The 21,827-nt window shown below is 42.9% G+C and overlaps 1 protein-coding gene across 1 annotated transcript in view; it reads right to left on the bottom strand.

The window, feature by feature from the left end:
• The window catches only part of LTBP2 (latent transforming growth factor beta binding protein 2), a 193,071-nt gene that overhangs the window by 152,418 nt on the left and 18,826 nt on the right, over positions 1 to 21,827 (bottom strand). Inside the window, exon 3 of the mRNA XM_036735285.1 lies at positions 11,859 to 12,102. Within this exon, the coding sequence (XP_036591180.1) occupies positions 11,859 to 12,102 (244 nt within the window). The remainder of the gene's footprint in view (positions 1 to 11,858; positions 12,103 to 21,827) is intronic.

Here is a 21,827-nt window from a genome sequence, read left to right on the forward strand (position 1 = left end):
GCATGGAGAAGCTATTGAAGCTCTCCCCATCTCTTTGCCCATAGGTAAAAAGGGGATGATAATACCCCTAGTACCTGCCTCATGGAATTGCTTAAATAAGTGTGTTTGAAGTACTTTGCAAATGTTAAAATCCCCTCTAAATGTCAGCTGTTGTTATTTCATGGTCTTGTCCCTCCCCCCCTTTTTAGAGACGAGGAACCTAAGATCCAGAGAAGGGAAGGGATTTGCCCGAAGTCATATGGCTTATTAATGTCAGGGTCATGACTAGAATTTGTGGTATCACTAAATCTAAATGTATCTAAAGGTACTAGTCACTCAGCACATCTGAGGTGGAGGAGTTTAAAAAGGTCTTTGGAGGTTAAGAGAGGTATTAGAAATATGACACAATGTGATATTAAGTCAATTCGATTTAATGCCTATTAAGTTCCTACTATACACAAGGCACTATACTGCTATAGGAGCACTGAGTTCAAATTCAGCCTCAGACACTTACTAGCCATGTGACCCTGAGCAAATCATTTAACATTGTTGGCCTCAGTTTCCTCATCTGTAAAATGATCTGGAGCACACTACTCCAATGCCTTTGCCAAGAAAACCACAAATGGGGTCTGGAAGAGTCAGGCATGACTGAAATGACTGAACAACAAAATCTAATTGACCTGCCTGCCTCAAGTCTCCCCCATCTCATCCATCTTCCACACAGCTGCCAAAGTGATTTTCAGGTTTACGTCCACCACCTGTTTGATAAACCTCAATGGCTCCCTATTACCACTACTCTGCCCCCCAAAACAAACCCTATATTTGGCTTTTAAAGCCCTTCATTACTCAGCCCTTTCCTGCCTCTCCTCTGTCTTTATGATCCGGCTTCACTGATGCACCTGCTATGCTTTGCACATGAAACATTCCATCTCCCAACACAATGCTTTCCATTGTACCCCTTTCCTGTGATGCTCTCCCTCCTCACCTCTCCCTCCTGACTTCTCTGCCTTTCTTCAAGATTCAGCTCAAAACCTTTCTTCTAAAGGAGGCCTTTCTCAGCTCCCTTCCCCCATGGTGGGCTCTTAGGCTCTGAGGTTGTTGTTTGGTTATTTCAGTCATATCCGACTTTTCCTGACCCCGTTTGGAGTTTTCTTAGCAAAGATGCTAGAGTGGTTTGCCATTTCCTTCTCCAGCTCATTTTTGCAGGTGAGGAAACAGAGGCAAACAGGGTTAAGTGACTTACCCAGGGTCACACAGCTAGTAAGTGTCTGAAGCAGGATTTGAACTCAGGTCTTCCTGACACTCTATCCACTGCACCACATAACTGCCCTGGCTTGAGATTACCTCCAAGCTGAACTGTATATACCTTATATGTACATGGTTGTTTGCATGTTGTCTGTTAGCATCTGAGCTCTCTGAGGGCAAGGACTATTTTAACCTTTTTTTGCATCCCCAGCATTTAGCACAGCGCCTGGCACATAATAAGCAGTTAATAAATGTCTGTTGTCTGACTGATTGACTTCTCATTTGGATCAACAAGCAAATACAAACATCCCCAGCCACCTTTTGCCATCTCTCCATCATTTCCTTTCACTAACCAGACACCCATCCTGCAGGGCAGACCCAGAGGAACTCCCTCCACGGGAGACAAGAACATTTTCTTAGTGTCAGGCTGATTTCCCTACAGTGCCAGGTTGACCAAGCCCTGTCTTCTCACTGAGACAATCTCATTTGCCAGGGGCTATAACTTCATAGAACAGCATAAAAAGCAGCCCTACATGAAACTGTGTTCCACAGACCCTCCTCTTTCCTCCTCTTTGCCCCCTCGCCCAGTTACTTCTGGCAGCACATGGGATACACATGGCCAAAGTGAATGCACTGAGCCTGGGTGTCTGGTACATAGATTCTGTGTCTCTACCCCTTTTTCTATCACTGCTTGTTTTCTATTTCAGCAGGAGTGACTACTTGGGGATAAAGGGATTTTAGTCTTTTTCCTTAATCTTGTGGGAAAATCTCCTGCTATTTACAAGAGCAGAACTCACTGCCTTCTTCATTGATTGCCTCCCTTCATCCCACAGAGGACATGCTTCTTCTCTGAAGTTGTTCCAAATCAGCGATGTTCTGAGAGATCCCATTTCTCTTTCTGGCTTAAGGAGACTACCCATCCATGTACACTTTGTGCACATCCTTCTGTCTCTCTGTCTATCTGTTTGTATCTCTACCTATGTTCCTCCCCCTCTTCTCCAGGGCTGCTCAGGAAGGGGCCTCATGACTACAGCCAGTGTGCCATTTGCTGCCTCAAAATAGCTTCTGCCCAGAAGCTCTTTCTGGGGTGTCTTCAGGGTTCACCCCAAACATGGCAAGTGGACCTTTTGCCTTAAAGATATGTCAAAAGATGTCAAAGTCGGGGGCGGAGCCAAGATAGCAGCTGGTAAGCAGGGACTAGAGTGAGCTCCGTTACCGAGTCCCTCCAAAAACCTATAAAAAATGGCTCTGAACCAATTCTAGAACGGCAGAACCCACAGAACAGCAGAGGGAAGCAGGGCTCCAGCCCAGGACAGCCTGGATGGTCTCTGGGTGAGGTCTATTCCACACGGAGCTGGGAGCTGGGAGCTGGGAACGGAGTGGAGCAGAACCCAGCCTGAGCGGCGTGGACCATCCAGACCAGAAGCCGGGCGGAGGGGGCCCTAGCGCCCTGATTCAGTGAGCTGCGGCAGTTACGAGACTTCTCAACCCACAAACACCAAAGACTGCGGAGAAGGTTAGTGGGAAAAGCTGCGGGAGTGGAAGGAGTTCTCGGTTCGGCTTCCAGCCCCGGGGGCAGTGGAGGTGGGGCAGCTACAGCTGTTGTTACTTCCGGCTCCAGGCCCACCTGGTGGGAGGAATTAAGTGGCGGATCAGAGCAGGGGTGCACAGCCTGCTAAGCCCAGTTCGGGTTGGGGGTTCTTGGGGAAGGAGCAGTGCGGGTCTGACAGAGCTGGCACCTCCCCCCCAAACGTGGAACATAGAACTCGTTAGTCTACAAGCAGTCATACCCCACTGAAAAACTCAAGGGTCAAGTTAGTTGGTTGGGAATATGGCCAGGCAGCGAAAACGCGCCCAGATTCAGTCTCAGACTTTGGATTCTTTCTTTGGTGACAAAGAAGACCAAAACATAGAGCCTAAAGAAGACAACAAAGTCATAGAGCCTACAACCAAAGCCTCCAAGAAAAACATGAACTGGCCCCAGGCCATAGAAGAACTCAAAAAGGATTTGGAAAAGCAAGTTAGAGAAGTAGAGGAAAAATTGGGAAGAGAAATGAGAAGGATGCGAGAAAACCATGAAAAACAAGTCAATGACTTGCTAAAGGAGACCCAAAAAAATACTGAAAAATACACTGAAGAAAACAACACCTTAAAAAACAGACTAACTCAAATGGCAAAAGAGCTCCAAAAAGCCAATGAGGAGAAGAATGCCTTGAAAGGCAGAATTAGCCAAATGGAAAAGGAGGTCCAAAAGACCACTGAAGAAAATACTACTTTAAAAATGAGATTGGAGCAAGTGGAAGCTAGTGACTTTATGAGAAATCAGGATATTATAAAACAGAACCAAAGGAATGAAAAAATGGAAGACAATGTGAAATATCTCCTTGGAAAAACCACTGACCTGGAAAATAGATCCAGGAGAGATAATTTAAAAATTATTGGACTACCTGAAAGCCATGATCAAAAAAAGAGCCTAGATACCATCTTTCAAGAAGTTATCAAGGAGAACTGCCCTGATATTCTAGAGCCACAGGGCAAAATAGAAATTGAAAGAATCCATCGATCCCCTCCTCAAATAGATCCCAAAAAGAAATCTCCTAGGAATATTGTCGCCAAATTCCAGAGCTCCCAGATCAAGGAGAAAATACTGCAAGCAGCCAGAAAGAAACAATTCGAGTATTGTGGAATCCCAATCAGAATAACCCAAGATCTGGCAGCTTCTACATTAAGAGATCGAAGGGCTTGGAATGCAATATTCCGGAGGTCAATGGAGCTAGGATTAAAACCTAGAATCACCTACCCAGCAAAACTGAGTATCATGTTCCAAGGCAAAATATGGATTTTCAATAAAATAGAGGACTTTCAAGCTTTCTCAGTGAAAAGACCAGAACTGAATAGAAAATTTGACTTTCAAACACAAGAATCAAGAGAAGCATGAAAAGGTAATCAAGAAATGGAAATTGCAAGGGACTTACTAAAGTTGAACTGTTTTGTTTACATTCCTACATGGAAAGATGATGTGTATGATTCATGAGACCTCAGTATTAGGGTAGTTGAAGGGAATATGCATATATATATATATGTATATGTTTATGTATATATATAAGTGAATGTGTATGTATGTATATACCTATGTGTATATGTATGTATGTGTATGTATGTGTATATATGTGTCTGTTTTTTGTATGTATGTATATATATGTATTTACATATATATATGTATTTACATATATATATGCATGTATTTACATATATATGTAAAAGAGAGAGAGAGCAGACACAGGGTGAGTTGAAGATGAAGGGAAGATATCTAAAAGAAATAAAATGAAATTAAGGGATGAGAGAGCAACATACTGAGAGAGGGAGAAAGGGAGAGATAGAATGGGGTGGATTATCTTGCGTAAAGGTGGCAAGAGGAAGCAGTTCTGTGGGAGGAGGGGAGAGGGCAGGTGAGGGGGGAATGAGTGAACCTTGCTCTCATCAGATTTGGCCTGAGGGGGAATACCATACATACTCAGTTGGGTATCTTACCCCACAGGAAAGAAGAGGGAGGAAGATAAAAAAAAAATAAAAAGTGGGGGGGATGATGGAGGGGAGGGCAGAAGGGGGTTCAGGTAATCAAAACAAACACTTTGGAAAGGGGACAGGGTCAAGGGAGAAAATTCAATTAAGCGGGATGGGTTGAAAAGGAGCAAAATGTAGTTAGCCTTTCACAACATGAGTATTGTGGAAGGGTTATACATAATGATACATGTGTGGCTTAGGTTGAATTGCTCGACTTCTTAGGGAGGGTGGGTGGGAAGGGAAGAGGGGAGAGAATTTGCAACTCAAAGTTTTAAAATCAGATGTTCAAAAAAAAAAAAGTTTTTGCATGCAACTAAAAAATAAGATACACAGGCAATGGGGCGTAGAAGTTTATCTTGCCCTACAAGAAAGGAAGGGAAAAGGGGATGAGAGGGGAGGGGGTGATAGAGGGGAGGGTTGACTGGGGAACAGGGCAACCAGAATATATGCCATCTTGGAGTGGGGGGGAGGGTAGAAATGGGGAGAAAATTTGTAATTCAAACTGTTGTGAAAATCAATGCTGAAAACCAAATATGTTAAATAAATAAATTTAAATTAAAAAAAAAAAGATGTCAAAGTCGCCCTTCTGTGAGGCACCACTCAGGATGGAAAGATAGGAGAGTGTGGATGTGGCTGCGTTCCTGCTTTAAGCAGAGGAAGTCACAATGTTAAAAAGGGCTGGTATTGAATCCTGATCATTCTCTCATCTGGGGTGACCACAAATGCAAATTATTGTCATCTTCCTATAATCACACATATGTACCACCATCCTCATTATCACAACAGCAATGAGAATGTGGAGGAGGAGGAGGAGGATCATTATAGCTAGCATTTGTATAGCACTCTAAGGTTTGCAAAGTGTTTTACATATATTATCTCACTTGTTCTACATAATATGTACACATATTGCTCACCTATGGGGGCAGCTAGGTCATGCAGTAGATAGAGTACTAGGCCTGGAGCCTTGAGTTCAAACCAGGCCTCAGACACTTACTAGCTCCGCAATGCTGGGCAAGTCATTAATCCTGTTTGCCTCAGTTTCATCTGTAAAATGAGCGGAGCAGGAAATAGCAAACCACTCCAGTATCTTTGTCAAGAAAACCCCAAAAGGGGGTTGAAAGTCCTCTATTTTATTGAAAATCCATATTTTGCCTTGGAACATGATACTCAGTTTTGCTGGGTAGGTGATTCTAGGTTTTAATCCTAGCTCCATTGACCTTCGGAATATCGCATTCCAAGCCCTTCGATCTCTTAATGTAGAAGCTGCCAGATCTGGGGTTATTCTTAAACTATGGACATGACTACAGCAATAGAAACTTTCCTGACACCTTGCTCCCTTTTCTCCCCTTAAATTCAGATGTTCTCAGCTGTTCTGGGTTAAAATGAGAGGGTGAAGAGAAAAGAGGAGGAAGGGAAGAAGGAATTCCAGGATGCAATGGTCTCAGCATTCAAAAGATCCCACACCCCCAGCGCCATAGAAGGCGGGATCCTGTGGGCAGCCCGGAAACTTCCCATCATTTATTATATATGAGCAGCCACTGTTCATGGGCCCAGAGCCATAGCTGACCCACCTTTTCAATATACTCTAATTCATTGGCTCAAATAGAGGATCATATAGTTAAGTCTGGAGTAAACCACGGAAGCCATCTGTGGTATAATGGGAAGAAGCCTGGATTTGAAGTCAAGGGACCTGGGTTTGGATCCTGGCCCTGCCACTTGCCTTAGGAAAGTCACTCTGCCTCTCTGGGCTTTTATTTCCTCATCTGTAAAATTAAGAGATTGAATCAGATGGCCTCTTGGATCCCTTCCTAATCTAAATCTATTATCCTGCGATTTAGTTCCCCTTATTTCATAGTAGAGGAAATTGAGGCCAGGGGAGGTCATGTGACTTGAGACAAGAACAATAGCCCAGCATGCTATGTGCCAGGCACTGTGCTGAGGGTTTTACATGGATTACATCATTTGATCTGCACAACAACCCTTCAAAGTAGATGTGTTACGTTATTCTCCTTCAACAGATAAGGAAACTGAAAGCAGGTTGAGGTTAAGCGGTTTGTCCGGGGTCCCACCGTTGGTAAGTTTCTAGGGCCAGATCTGAACTCAGATCTTCCTGACTCCAGGCCTGGCACTCTATCCATCAGGACTGCTTTTAGCCCAAGAGTCCTTGCCTTTCCATCCTAAGGTACCTGGCCTCACCCTGAGCTTCTGGAACTCAGTCACTCATTTTCCCTTGGCCTAGCTCAGTGCTATTTCACACTCAGCTGGGTAATTCCCATCCTGAGAAAAAGATGCAACACTTCCCCCAATGTCTCCTTTCCCTTCCCCACACCCATTGACTGAAAGAGTTTTTGAGAGGGGGGTCTTTATGCAAGGCAACCTAAGCATGTGCCAGGCTGTAGGATGTTAGACTCTTCTTCCCTCAGGCCTGCTATGATGCTCAAATGTTTCCCTGAGTTCCCTGAGTCACTTCTAGGGACTGGTGCTCAATCTTCTCTCCATTGTGCTCTTTGTCCACCCCTTATTTTGTGCCTATGGTAAGCAGTCCAGAGTTCTTCAAGGTCTTCTGGATATTTTCTTTTAGCTTTTCCAGCTCAAGGTTCAATCTAAAGGATCTAGCTCCCAGATCCTCTTTCACAGGCTGCCATTTTTCAGGTGCTACAGTTTCTGCCTCTCTCTCCCTCTCCTGCTCTCTTGCACTAGAGAAAGAGCTTTGGCTTTGGGCACAGAAGGAAACTTGAGTCTTCTGCAGCCAGCCTGGGAAACAGCTGGACAGCATCAGCCCACATTTGGCTCATTTCAGAGCATCCTGCCTACCGCACCCACACTCTCCCTCCTTTCTTCACAAATAGCTTTCTTCTCTCTCCTCTCCTTGGCCTTTGTCTAGCCCCATTTTGGAGCAGAATCTTTGGAGATGGCTGAATTTCAAGGTCCTCTCTTAGTTTTGCTTTTTTCTTTCCTCATACGTCTAGGATGCCCTCACTACTACTTCTCTCTCTGCACACAAAGGGCTTCATCCCTTTCCCAGCTGTTATCAGGAGAGTGGCCAACCGCTGCTTGGAGAAACCTGGCCAAGCTCACAGGAAATGTCTGACACTACCAGGCAAGTGGGATTTGGCCTCCCAAAGCAAAACACAGCTGACAGGACCTGGTTGGACTTTCCCAGATTTCATGGCATCAAGGGTCCGGTGTAGTTAAACACAGCCTGGAGCCCAAAAGTCATTAAGAATATCACTGTTGCCATGTGTCTATGAAACCTGGAGAGTGAATGGTCCTTGTTTTGAAAGCTGGAGGAATCGCTCATGGAGGGGAAAGAAAAGAATGGGGACAGTTTTCAGGGAAGGCAAACAGCCACATAGTATTCTTGGTTGGCTCCTTGCACAAAATGGAAATTTTAAATTGGGGATTTTGTAACGCCCCCCCTTTAAGAGTTCCCTCTTGTTTCCCCTCCCCAACTCTGAGATTTTCCTTTTTAATGAACAATTTATTCTACCTCCCACTGTACCATGAATGGTGTAATAGTGGCTTTGAGTCCCCTGGTTCTGCTAGGTGAGCTTTCATCTTGTCTTGCTGGGGACCAAGCCTCCACATCATTTCTTGGCCCTCTCCTCACCAGGTCTCCCTACTATCTGACACTCCTTTGTGTGCTGTCTTCCCCATTTAGAATGTAAGCTTCTTGAAGATAGGAATTATCTTGCTTGTATTTTTTTTTATCTCCTGTGCAAATGTTCTACCTGTCCATCTATCTTTCAGCACCCAGGACAGCCCTCAGTTTTGGATGGGGCTTAGAGAGTAGAAGGCAGATGCTAGATGGTCCAGGGCAACACCAGTTCAAACATCATCTGATATGAGCAAAGCACTATGGGGGATACCAAGAAGTCAAAGAAAGGTTGCCCCGAGGAACTTATAGTGCAGTACGGGAATCAGCAAGCATTCATAAATCACTAAAAATTTGAGGGAAGGGGTACACACACACACACATGTATGTGTATACACAGCAGACAAACACATTACATGAGTGATCACTAGGACTGGAGTAGTCAGTTAAGGCCATACAAAAAAGAGAAAGTATAAGACCAGCCTTAAAGAGTGGGTGAACGCTGTTGTTGTTGCTGTTTCTTTTGTTCTCAAAGAGGATCATGACATTAGGAAGGTGATGCCATGACATGCAAGTGAATTGGATTTAAGCGAGGGAGGGCTGTGCAAAGTCACCATCCTCACTGTCTCCTCTGGAGCCATGTGGATCCAGTGGCAAGATATAGAGCAGGACAACTGGAGATGGCCTGCAGGTGAAAGTTAGATCCATGGAGAAGAGGGAGGATGTTTGACTCAGAAGTGTGCTAATTCACACCAGTAATGGCCTCAGTAGGATAGGATGACAGCCCATCAAGGAAGTATCAACTTGAGGATCACATGGTGTGGAGACAGAAGAAAAGGTATGCTCCCACTCCATGACTAGTATGGATTCTCTACTCCAACCTTACAAAGTCTACTTAAAATTCATCCCCTGTATACATAGCATCAGAAGATGACAGGAAAGGACCCTAGAGATGACATAGGAAACTGAGATGTAGAGATGTTAAGTGACTTTTCCCGAGGTCACACAATAGCAGAGTGAGGATTGCCATTCAGCTTCTTTTACGCCATTCTTTCCATAAACCCAGGCTGACCCTCATGTTTCTCACTCATTTCCTCCAACAACTTTCTCAAAAGGTGATGTTGGTTTTCACATAGAAAGATTATCATTAGTGTTCTTTATACAACAAAAGGTTTGGATGTTTTTGCCAACCTGATACAGTGGGTCGGGAGTCAGAGGGCTTGGTTCTGCCATCTCTTAGATGTGCCAGACAGCAGGGTACAGTGCAAAGGGCACTGATTTGGACTTCATTGAATTATAGGATCGTAGATTTATAGCTAGAAGGGACCAGAGAGGCTATCTAGTCCAATATCCTTGTTTTACAGATGAGGAAATTGAGGCCCAGAGAAATTAAATGACTTACCCATAGTAATACAATAAGTGTTCAAAGTAGAACATTGAACTCAGTTCTTCCTGAGTCTAAATCCAGTACGCCTGGGTTCAAATCCCAGCTCTGCCGCTTACTAGCTGTGTGAGCTTGGGCACACATTAACACCTCTGCGCCTCCCTTTCATCATCTATAAAATGAAGCTAGCTTTCCAAGGTCCCTTCCAGCTCTAAAGCTATAATTCCTCATCATATAATAGCTATTACTATAAGATTACTGTTGCTTACTTCACAGGATGTGAGAGAAATTATTATTAAATAACCCATTATTGGGGAGATCCAGGGTTTTTTTTCCCTTCCTAGATGTACATTCTCTACTAAGCCAAGCCAGCATCTGAAGGATATAGCTGATAATGAGATTGGATTAATTTTCTCCTCACTCTTGTTCAGACCCCACCCAAGTAAGGAAGCCCATTATGTTCTACTCAGGTTTGGGTGGGGACAGTTCCTTTGTCTAGATTGCCCAAGGCTGGGGGTGATTTGAAAATAAATGACAAAATCAAAGTCACATCCCCCAGCCCCTCATTAGAATAGTCCACCTCTCACCATAATATTCATTCTCTCATTACTTGTTAACCAATCAGTCAATTGCCAACCTCAGGGACACCCACTTTTCCAAGGGCATATAAGCACTGGGTAGGTTCCATGAGGGGTCTTGGGCATTCGAGACTGACTCCTTTCACTAATAATCGCTAGCCTGATTAATAAAATGATTAACCAGAAACTATGTCTCTCAAACTTTTTATATGTCACAGATGCTTATGAGGATAAAGAAAAATAACATATATAGAAGCAACTAAAAGCATGGCCCTGCCTGTCAGTCTTAGGCTCCCAGAACCTTCGCCCCTCCAAACAGAAATAGTTCCATCTCTCTTGGAACAAAATTGCTCTCTTGGGCAAAACTGTTCCAGTCACTAGTGGCTAAGGGGTTCTTCTTCTAGGAAGACTAGAGCGAGTCCAAAAGACCAGGAGTGAATACCTCAATCACCACAATAATCCCAATCTCCGACCCCCACCCCCAACCAAAATAGATGTGAGTAAATTTGGCTTTTGTTTTCTTTATCCAGCCATTAGTGAAATGAATGGAATATCCTGATGCCAATTAATCTCTGGGCTTGGAATTATGTTAGGTATACCTTAAGAAGGCCACCAGGACAGCACAAAGGTCCTAAAAGTTGTCCACGTATAGTGGCTTCTTCACCTTCCTCAGTCCATGATTCACCTGTGAACTTCCCAGGACACATTGAGGGAAAGGGAAAAGCTGCTTTTTGCTTTCTGCTACCAGGCCCTTCAGGCATCTACATTCACCCCCTCCTGTTAACCACAGTGACACAGATGTGCCTTCCACCACCATCATCTCTACTCCATCTCTCCTGGAGGAGAGAAAGTGAAAGAGCACTCAGGACATCATAGCCTTCTATAGGATGGTGAATTACAAAGGTCTGCCACTTGTCCCCATCCCCAGAGCCTTTCCCTTCTTCCTCCTTCAGAAGCCTTACTACTTTTGTCTCTGCCTTTCCCCAATCAAACCAAAGTTTTTGTTTTTGGTCATTTATATCTTGACAAAGATAATTTAAATAGCTTAGTCCTTGTCTTAGAGTATTTGCATCTTAAGACTGTCTCTCATCAAAGAATGAAAGGCTCATTTTTTTTGTTTTGTTTTGCTGGAGGCAATCAAGGGTAAGAGAGTTGCTCAGAGTCAAACAACTAGTAAGTGTCTGAGGCCACATTTGAATGCAGGTCCTCCTGACTCCAGGGCTGGTGCTTTATTCACTGTGCCACCTCAATACCGAAAAGGCTCATCTCCTGTTAAGAGAATTTCAGCTTTTCTGAGCAGGCAGGAGAGGAAAGGCAGACTCCTGAAGTCACAATAGCCTGTCAGCCTTCCTGGTCTATGAGCCATGAACCCCACACTGCCCACCGAAGATTTCATAAGGCACCAAAGGAAAAGGGCATGCTAGCAATAGAATAAAGTAAATATATCTCTTTAAACACTCAATTGTTTGGAAAGAATGGCATTTGTGCTCACAGTGAAAAAGGGAAAACGTACCCAACTGGTAACTTCTGCAACATGGGAGACTGTACCACTGAGGCAGGGCTCTCTCTCAGCATACTACTCCTGCTGAGGCTGGGCAAACCCACTGGTGACCGAGGCACTGGCCATGAAGGTTGGGGATGGTACTCCTCGTCAGGAATGACCTCTTCACAACGGTTGCCCCGGAAGCCAGAACGACAGACACATTGCTGGGGCCGACTGCAGGAACCCTTGTTTTGGCATGGTGGCTCACAGACAGCTGGGGAGAGAGAGACAGAGAGAGTGAGCCACATAAGTGGAGCATGGTAAGTTTGGATCTGCCCTGAGGGGCCGGAAAAACCTTCTCCCTTCCAGCTCAAGTGAAAGCTCTGAGTCATTGAGACTTTTGCACACCCCTCCAAGCTAGGCAGCCAAAATGGATGCCCTACTCACAAAACTGGTCAACTAGAGATATGAATGCAAGGAGGTAAATTTGACCTCATAAATATTACTGAGACCTAATGGGATGGAATCCAAGATTATGAATATGAATATGAAAGGGAATCCTTGATTCAAAATAAATAGGATAGGTAAAGGGGGGATGGAAATATTTAAATATTAAGAAAATATACCCATATGAGGATATCCAGGTACCAGGGTTGGAAGAGGTAGTGCATACTAGAGAATACTTGGGCAAGAACATTAACAGAGGCAGAAAGAGAGCCATATTGTCAACAGAGAATACTATAGATCTCTTATACAGAATGAAGAAACAGATAAGGAATTTGGAAAACACATCACAGTCTCAGTGCAGAGACATGACATAGAAATGATGGGGGGCGAGGTACAGAGCCAAGACAGAAGAGTAAAAGGTCACAATTGCCTAACCACCCCCAAAACCTTTCCTACAAAATAACCACAGAAAACACCAAACAGAATTCTGAGTGAGAAAGCCAAGGGGAAAATGAGTTATTTATTTTAGCCTATAGCAGTTTAGGAAGAGAGGTCTGTGGACACTGAGGTAGGGGTTGGCCAAAAGCAAGGTGCAGAGGAAGTAGTACCAGGTAGTGGCTATGGCAGGTGGCAGCAGCATCAGTGCCCAGGTATGGTAAGGGGATGAACACATAGTCAAAAAGAGATGCCAGAGGACCCTTGTGCTAGCACTGGGTGATCAGGTGCCATTTGGCAGCTCTCTTACTCATTACCCAGTTCCAGATGACAGTCCCAGGATGAAAAGGAGTAGTCAGGAGGGAGCAGGAGCAGTATCTGAATAAGGAGAAGAGCAAAGACTAGAGGGCAGTGGCCAGATCTCTCCCTGAATCATATCACTTTGGAGGCACCAAAAACCTACAGGCTCCCAGATAGAGCTATGAAAGCAAAAGAACATAATAGACAAATGCTCAGCCAGTTATCCCCCTCAGAAATGAGCAGAACCCAATTCCAATATAAAGTCCAAAGTCAAGAAGTAGGTGGAAAAATGAACAAACAGCAAAAAAAAGAACCTGACCATAAAAAAGCTATTATGGTGACATGGAAACTCAAGACAAGCTCAGAAGACAACGACCTGAAAATACCTTTAGCAAAGCCTCAAAGAAAAACACAGGTTGTACACAAGCCAAACAAGAATTCCTAGAAGAGCTAAAGAAAGGGATAAATAAAAAAGAGCAAAAAAAATTTTTTAATTAAACAAGAGTAGAAGAGGAAAATTGGGAAAAGAAATGAGAGCTATGCATGAAAAGAGAATTAACAGCTTGGTAAAAGAGGAGCACAAAAAATACTAAAGAAAATAACTCCTTCAAAATCAGAATTGGCCAAATAGTAAAAGAGGAAAAAAATCTCTCTGAAGAAAATAACTCCTTAAAATTAGAACTAGTCAAGTGGAAGCTTATGACTCCATGAGACATCATGAAATCATAAAACCAAGTCAAAAGACTGGAAAAAAATAGAAAAAAATGTGAAATATTTCGTAGGAAAGATGACTAACCTGGAAAATAGATCTAGGAGAGATGATTTAAGAATTACTAAACTATCTGAAATTCATGATCAAAATAAGAGCCTAAACATCGTATTTCAAGAAATTATAAAGAAAACTTTCTATATGTCTTAGAACCAGAGGGCAAAGTAGAAGTTGAAAGAATCGACAGGTTATTTCCTAAAAGAAATCCCCAAATGAAAATTCACAGGAATATTATAGCCAAAATCCAGAGTTTCCAGTTCAAGGAGAAAATACTGTAAGCAGCCAGAAAGAAATAATTCAAATACCATGCAGCCACAGTCAGGATCACACAAGATTTAGCACCTACCACTTTAAAAGAGTGGAGTTTTTGAGCTTGGGAGTTTCAGAGGCTGGCCTTAAGAACCGCAGGAATCTAGGAATCTAGTCCAGGTGTTACAGGGCCCAGCCCTGGAGATTATCTGGAGAGATCATTTGGAATAACCTTCAGGGCCCCCATCTAGCATAACCTGTCAGTGATTTCATCTTTAGAAGTGAACTTGATGGAGCAAATGTGTTGAAAGAACTAAATTGTGAACCTAATTTCCTCCCCACCCAGAGACCAAGGTAATATAGAGGAAATTACGTCCCAAGATATTGGAAGACATGTTTGTATGTTTGTTCTTCCTAGATTTATGAGATAAATAAATTACTTTGTAAAAGCCACCTGACAAAATTCCTAATAGAACTAGGGTACTAGTTACTGCCCCCTAACAAATGGGGAGAATGAGTAGAGGTTTGAGTCAATAGCAGAGAAAGAAACACTCACCTATATCTCAGTGTACCCTAGAACCCCAAGGGAAACTGTGTCCTGCTTAGTCCCTTAGAGAGTGGGACCCGAAATTTTTTTTCCTTTCTTTTATATATATATTCTTTATTATAAAGGATGACTCTCCATGTGAGAACATATTGGGAGATGAAGATATTTAAAAACAAAAGATATCAATTAAAATTTAAGTTATAACAGGAGAAGAGAATGAATTCTGAAACCTATGGATCAGTAAGCTTGACTTTGATTCCTGGTAAAATTCTAGAATGTATCGTTAAAGGCATAGCAAGTGAATATCTAGAAAAGGATGTGGTGATCACAAGAAGCCAGCTTGGCTTCATCAAGAGTAGGTCATGCCTGACCAACCTAATTTAATTTTTTTTGACCACATAACTGATAAGCCAAGGGAATGTTATAAACAAAAGTCACCTAAGATTCAGCAAAGCATGTCAAAGTTTTTCACGAAATTCCTATATACAAAATGGAGAGATGAGGGCTAAACAATAATACAGTTCAGTGTATTCAAAACTGATTGAATGTCTAGACCTAAAAGTAGTTGACAAGAATTTGATATCAACTTGGAAATAGCTCTCTAGTAGAGAGTTCCAGAGAAATACATTTAGCCTAGGGGCAGCTAGGTGGTACAGTGAGTAGAGCCCTGGCCCTGGAGTCAGGAGGACCTAAGTTCAAATCTGGCCTCACACGCTTAACACACTTACTAGCTGTGTGACCTTGGGCAAGTCACTTAACCCCAATTGCCTTGCCTTCCCCCTCCAAAAAAAAAAAAAAGAAATACGTTTAGCCTTGTTAAACATTTGTGTTAATGATGAGATAAAGACATACATGGCACGCTTATCACCCGGCCTTTAATTTTATTGGTATGGAGGACTCCCAGATGAAGAGAGTCCCTCTACTCATGCAAGTTAGTACCTTTTCATCAATTTTTAGTCTTAGAGATATGAGAGGTTATTTGTGCAAAGGTCACACATCCAGTATAAGTCAGAGGTAGGATCTGAATCCAAGTCCTTCTGGCTCCAAAGCAGGCTTTCCATCCACACTATACCACACTGCACCACCTAGCTGCCTATAAAGCAAGTTATAAAAGGTTTTATATGATCCTTGAGGCAATAGAGAACCCATACTTTAGGTATATCACTTTGACAGCTGTCAGTCAATAAACAATTATTAATCACCTACTATGTGTGCTAAACACTGCGGACACAAAGAAAGGTAAATGACAGTCCCTGCTCTGAAGGAGCTTGCTGTCCAGTACATAAAGCTGTGGGAGGGATAAATTAGACAGAGGAGAGGCTTGAGACAATGAGACCTTACAATTTCTCACAGTGTCCCTGGAGAGGAGACAGTGTGGTATAGACTGAAATAATGCTAGTCCTAGAAACAAGACCTAAGTTTGAATTAGGTGTGTGACCTTGAGCAAGTCACTTAACACTCAGCCTCAGTTTCCTCATCAGTAAAATAAGGATAACAATAACCCCCTACCTCACAGGGTTGGTGAGAGAATCACAATAGTGCAATTTAAAGCACTTTACAAAACTTAAACCACTGCATCTTCATTGTCATTTAGTCATTTCAGTTGTGTCCCTTCCTGACCCCATTTTGGGGTTTTCTTAGCAAAGAGACTGGAATCATTTGCCATTTTCTTCTCCAGCTCATTTCACAGATGAGGAAACTGAGGCAAACAGGGTGAAGTGACTTGTCTAGGATTGTATAGCTAGTAAGTATCTGAAGCCAGACTTGAATTCATGAAGAAGAGTTTTCCTGATTCCAAGCCCAGGGCTCTATCCATCGCAACATCACTGTATAGATGTTAGCGGTTATTACTATTAGCACTGGGTCAGTAGTTAGGAGACCAACATTCTAGTCTTATTTCAGCCCTAATCAATTAATTATGTGACCTTGAGTCAATCACTAAAGCATTCTAGGTCTCAATTTTGCAAAGACAGGGCTGACCAGAAGACTTCTCAAATCTTCTAGAAGGAAGAGAATAGGGGTCTCAAGTCCTTGCTAACCACAGCGTGGTGCAGATAGCCAGTAGCTAAGAAAGGAAAGATCTCTAATTCTCCAACATCCTTCAGCCTTCACTTCCTCTGCCCCATGGCAAACAGTAGACCAAATGACAAAGATGCTTTGTGGCTCAGCATCCTGGACCCTGGGTTCTATATTTCTGGCCTGAGGCCAAGACTCTAAACACCAGTCAAACTTTCTCCTCCTTGCATTCAGCTTTCTCTAGCAGCCACCAGACCTCTCTGCAAATTAATTCCTCTCTTCTGCATGTTCCTAATTACAAACCAACCAATCAGAATCATATGAGAACACTGCCCCCTCACTACCTTGCCAAGCACAAGTGTGCTGCCAGCTGGTCAGAAGCCAATATACTTAAGTGCATGCAGAGGTGAAAAACACCCACCCCTATCCCTGCCTCCTCTGACCCAGCTCAAAGTTCAGATTTAAATCAAAGGGCATATTAAACTGGACCTCCTAGAGAAGATTTAATGTTCCCAGACCAGTCCAAATTCCCAGGGAACCTAAAAGGGGAATATCTCTTAAAGATGATGACCTTTCCAGGCCTGGTAAGGGCCTATGGAACCATCCAAGACCAACCAGACTCTTCTAAGATCCTAGTCTAGAATTCGCCCACCAAGTCTCTAAGGAGAACCTCATTCTAGTCTCCTTTTTCCCTCTAACCCATCCAATGCATTGATGTGAGTTCAATTTTCTTAAGATACTATTTTGTGCTCAAAAATCTTCAAAAACTTCTCATTACTTAACAGGATAAAGCTCAAATCCTTAGCTTGGCATTCGAGGTCCTCTCCAATCTAACTAGCCCTCCAATCCTGCCAAACCAGTTTACTCATCATTTCGCAATTATATCCTGTGGATTCTCACTTTCTAGCCTTTGCCCATGTTACTTAGATATCCCCACTCTTCATTATTTGTCCAAATCTTCTTTCAAGGTCCAACTCAATTCTCACTTCTGCCACGAAAATTTCCTTGACCACCCCAACTCTAAACATCTATTGGATGGTCAACCCAAAATACAATCATCAGGCCAAGTGGTGTAGCAGATTTGTCTCAAAGACAAACCTAAGTCTTCTTCTTCCTCCCCTTCTTCCTCCTTCCTTCAATGCTCTACAACCAGGTGGCCAATTTTCACTTTCACACTTCCTAACATTCATCTTTCTCCAAAGAGGCCCTTTATAAACTGGTCTTGCCTTTGGCAATGAGACCATTAGCTCTCAATAGAACCAAGTCCCAACCCAATCACCTCCTTCCACCAGTACCTACTTTATGGACTGCATTATACAACCTAAATCCTAATTCTGCACTGTCTAATATTGTTTTCTGGCTGTTTTGTGTGTTACCCATGTCTCTTGAAACTTTATTATAAGCCTTCTTGAGGGCAAAAATAATGTCATACTTAATTCATATTCCCAGAGCGCAATGAAGTGTGGGAACACATAGTGCTAACTCCTACTACTACTACTCCTGCTGATGCTACTACTACTGGCCAGCATTTATATAGCAATTTAAGGTTTACAAAGCACTTTACAAATGTTATCTCATTTTGTCTTCAACAACAACAACTCATTTTACAGACGAGGAAAATGAGGTAACAGACTTATCCAGGGTCACACAGCTAGTAAGTATCTGAGGCAGAATTTGAACTCGGGTCTTCCTGACTCCAGATGTAGAATTCTATCCCTTGAACCACATATCTTGATTTATGGTCATCAATAATGAAAATATTTATCAGAATCTCCTTTACCCTCACATCTAGCAGCCAGAAAGGTGGTTTTTTTGGGGGGGGAAGGTTTGGAGGAAAGGATAAGGGTTGGTCTTCACCAAGTAGAATTCACACGCACTGCTTTCCCTGCCAAAAGACAACACGGAACATGACTCCCCAGACCAGCATGAGAAATTGCAAGGCATTCGAAAAGTGGAGCCCTGGCATAACCTCCCTCTGCCCACGTGCGACTTTTGGTCTCCAACCATTCATAACTAGAGTTATTTCTGAATACTCTCTTTCTCCATCACTCCCCTCTGTCTGCACCCCAACAGGGCACTGATACAGGCTGAAAACAAGGGAAGTTTTAGTCTTGCAAGTTCACTGCTTTGGAATCAGCTGCACAACCAGAGGGAAAAGAAATAAAGCCCCTGAAATTACTTTTAAAGTGGAATATAATAAGCTTTTCCCTTCTCCCCTCCCCCATCCTCTTCTTTACATAACTCTAAAACAGCTGAATATGGTTTTACTCAGATTTTCCACACAAAATCTTTGACTTTGGGAAGAACCCAAACTCAGAACCCACTGGCCCAGAGAGATTTTGAAAGCAGCTTCTCACTAGGGAACAGCTTCTTCCATAATCCCCTCAAGTGCTTCTGGAGCAAACAAGAGGGGGAGACAGATTGCAAGCCCTCCTTTCTTCACCAGGATAGGATAGGGCACCAGATTATCAGTACTAGAGAGAAGGATGAGAAGTCCATGAAGTGAGGAGGACAGAAAAGGATCTCATAGGATCATAGATTTAGAACCAGAATCTTTCAAGAAACTTTAGAGGTTGACCCAGCAATACCACTTCTAGGGCTGTATCCCAAAGAGATCATACAAATGGGAAAAGGACCCACATGTACAAAAACATTGATAGCAGCTCTTTTGTGGTGGCAAAGAATTGGAAATCAAGGGGATGCCCATCAAATGGGGAATGGCTGAACAAGTTGTGGTATATGAATGTAATAGAATACTCTCGTGCCATAAAAAATGATGAACAGACGGACTTCAGAATAACCTGGAAAGACTTGTATGAACTGATGCTGAGTGAGCAGAGCAGAACCAAGAGAACATTGTACACAGTTACAGCCACATTGTGTGATGCCTAACTTTGATAGACTTGGCTCTTCTCAGCAATGCAAGGTTCTAAGACAACTCCAAAAGACACATGATGGAAAAAACTATCCACATCCAGAGAAAGAATTACAGAGTCTGAATGCAGATTGAAGCAAACTATTTGCTCTCTCTTTTTTGTTTTGTTTCTTCTTTCTCATGGTTCATTCCCTTGGTTGTAATTCTTCTTTAAAACATGACTAATGTCAAAATATGTTTAATGTGAAGGTATATGTAGAACCTATATCAGATTGCATGCCATCTTGAGGGAAAGGAGGGAGAAAAGGGAGAGGAAGAAAATTTGGAACTCGAAAGCTTGCGGAACTGAATGTTGTAAACTAAAAATAAACAAATTAACTTAAAAGGTGGGGGCAGGGAAAGAAACTTTTGAGGTGAGGGGAAGAGAGTTGCTGTCAAGACATAATAGACAGTTCCTTAGCTCTAGGAGAAGGATGATTGAAAACACTTCTGCAGTCCTATTTTTACTGACATCCATCCATCTTGATCTTTCTCCTTCCCATTTTCCCTTCCCTTCAGATAGGTGCTAAATAGACAGACACAAATGGATAGACAAATGATAGAGGACATAGATGATAGAATAATAGACAGATGATAGAGAGACACAAATAAGAGAAAAAGATGATGATGATGATAGATTAGATAGAAAGATGATAAAATTATGTAGATGATAGATAGATAGACAGATAATTTATCAAGCTTGTTATATTCCAGGCATTGTACTAAATTCTGAGTATACAAATACAAACAAGGCTGTTCCTGCCCTCAAGGAGCTTACATTCTAATGGGGAAGACAATACATAAAGGGAACTGAGGGGGGAAGGGGAGTGCAAAATGGTCTGGAAAGTGCTGGGGGGCTAGGCAAAATAAGGCCAAAGTTGGCCCATCAGAGCCCAAGGTGGTTCCAGAGATAGAGCTCCCTTTTCTGGTGGGGAGGATGTGGAGAAAGCAGTATGAACTCAGGACAGTGTTGAGGTCAAGGTGGCTTTCTCAGGGTTCTTGCTTCTCTTTTATTCAATTCATAGGTAGTTGAGACATCACCCTCATGATGTCATTGGTCCTCTTGGAGAATGAAGAACAAACAACAACAACTCTGAGACATGAAACTTAGATTTTGAAGAGGTTCTCTTCCTCCAGACCTCGTGGTCCTAGTCCTCTTCCTGCTGCTCCCTGTATCAACAATAAGACTAGCAGCTGCTATGGGAGCATAAGACCAATAGCACCAGCACACAGGAGGGCCATTAGCACAGGTTCTTTGATCTTTTTGGTTTTTTGGAGGTGGGAAGGCAGGGCAATTGGAGTTAAGAGACTTGCCTAAGGTCACACGGCTAGTACATGTCAAGTGTCTGAGGCCGGATTTGAACTCAGGTCCTCCTGACTCCAGGGCCAGTGTTCTACTCACTGTGCCACCTAGCTGCCCCTGATCTGCTTTTCTAAGGAAAGCAACTTTAAGGGGTTTACAATCTCAATTTAATTAAGTATACATATATCATTCATTTAGTTTAGGGGGAAAAGTCAGCACCCTGAACTTTCAGAGAAAATACAAACAGGAATTATGAGCAGAGAGAATAACAGAAACCAACAGACAGGCTTCTATCTGTCTGACCAAACCACAGTACATACATAGTTACCAGAGAGAGAAGCACCAGCATCTGGGTTTTCAAAGCTGGGGTGGTGGGGTCTTAATGGCTATCCAGAGTCTCATCTGGACAAACCACATAACCACTCTTCCAATGAGTGAAACCTCCAAAATAGAACACCAACCTCAGATCATATATATACTTCTCAGGGCCCTGGGTGCCTATTTAGCAAAAGGGTGGGGGACATGGGGCTTTCTTGTTTTTTAAGCATGTCATCTAAGACTCTTAATTCAATCGAAGATTCCCAAAGGCAAGACTCATCAGAGGCACTTGATTATTTCAGTGCTGGGACACACTCCAGAACAAAAGACAACAAAAAGTCCATTTTGCTTGCCATTACATTTGAGAGGCAAGACTCCCGTCAAAGGTACTTGACTTCATTAGTGCTGAGAAGCACTCCTAAAGAAAAAACAAAGGCAAAAATTCCCACCCTGCTTGCATCACACTCCACAGCCTAAGTCACCATATTTCCATACAACTTCCCTAGTGTTGTGCAGGTTGGTGCTAAAGCCTTGAACCCCTTGTGAAACACCAAGGATTCCCTCATCCATGCCAGGGCCCAACCTTCACTTTGGCCAGAGCCTTGCACCTGCTTCCATACCCAGCTGCCCTTTCAGATCAGATAGACAGTACTATTCTCCAGTCACATCTACAGGATCTTTTGTCTGCTCTTTTAAGTTTG

Source organism: Trichosurus vulpecula, chromosome 8, assembly GCF_011100635.1.
Source record: "Trichosurus vulpecula isolate mTriVul1 chromosome 8, mTriVul1.pri, whole genome shotgun sequence".
In the NCBI taxonomy this organism is placed as follows: Eukaryota; Metazoa; Chordata; class Mammalia; order Diprotodontia; family Phalangeridae; genus Trichosurus; species Trichosurus vulpecula.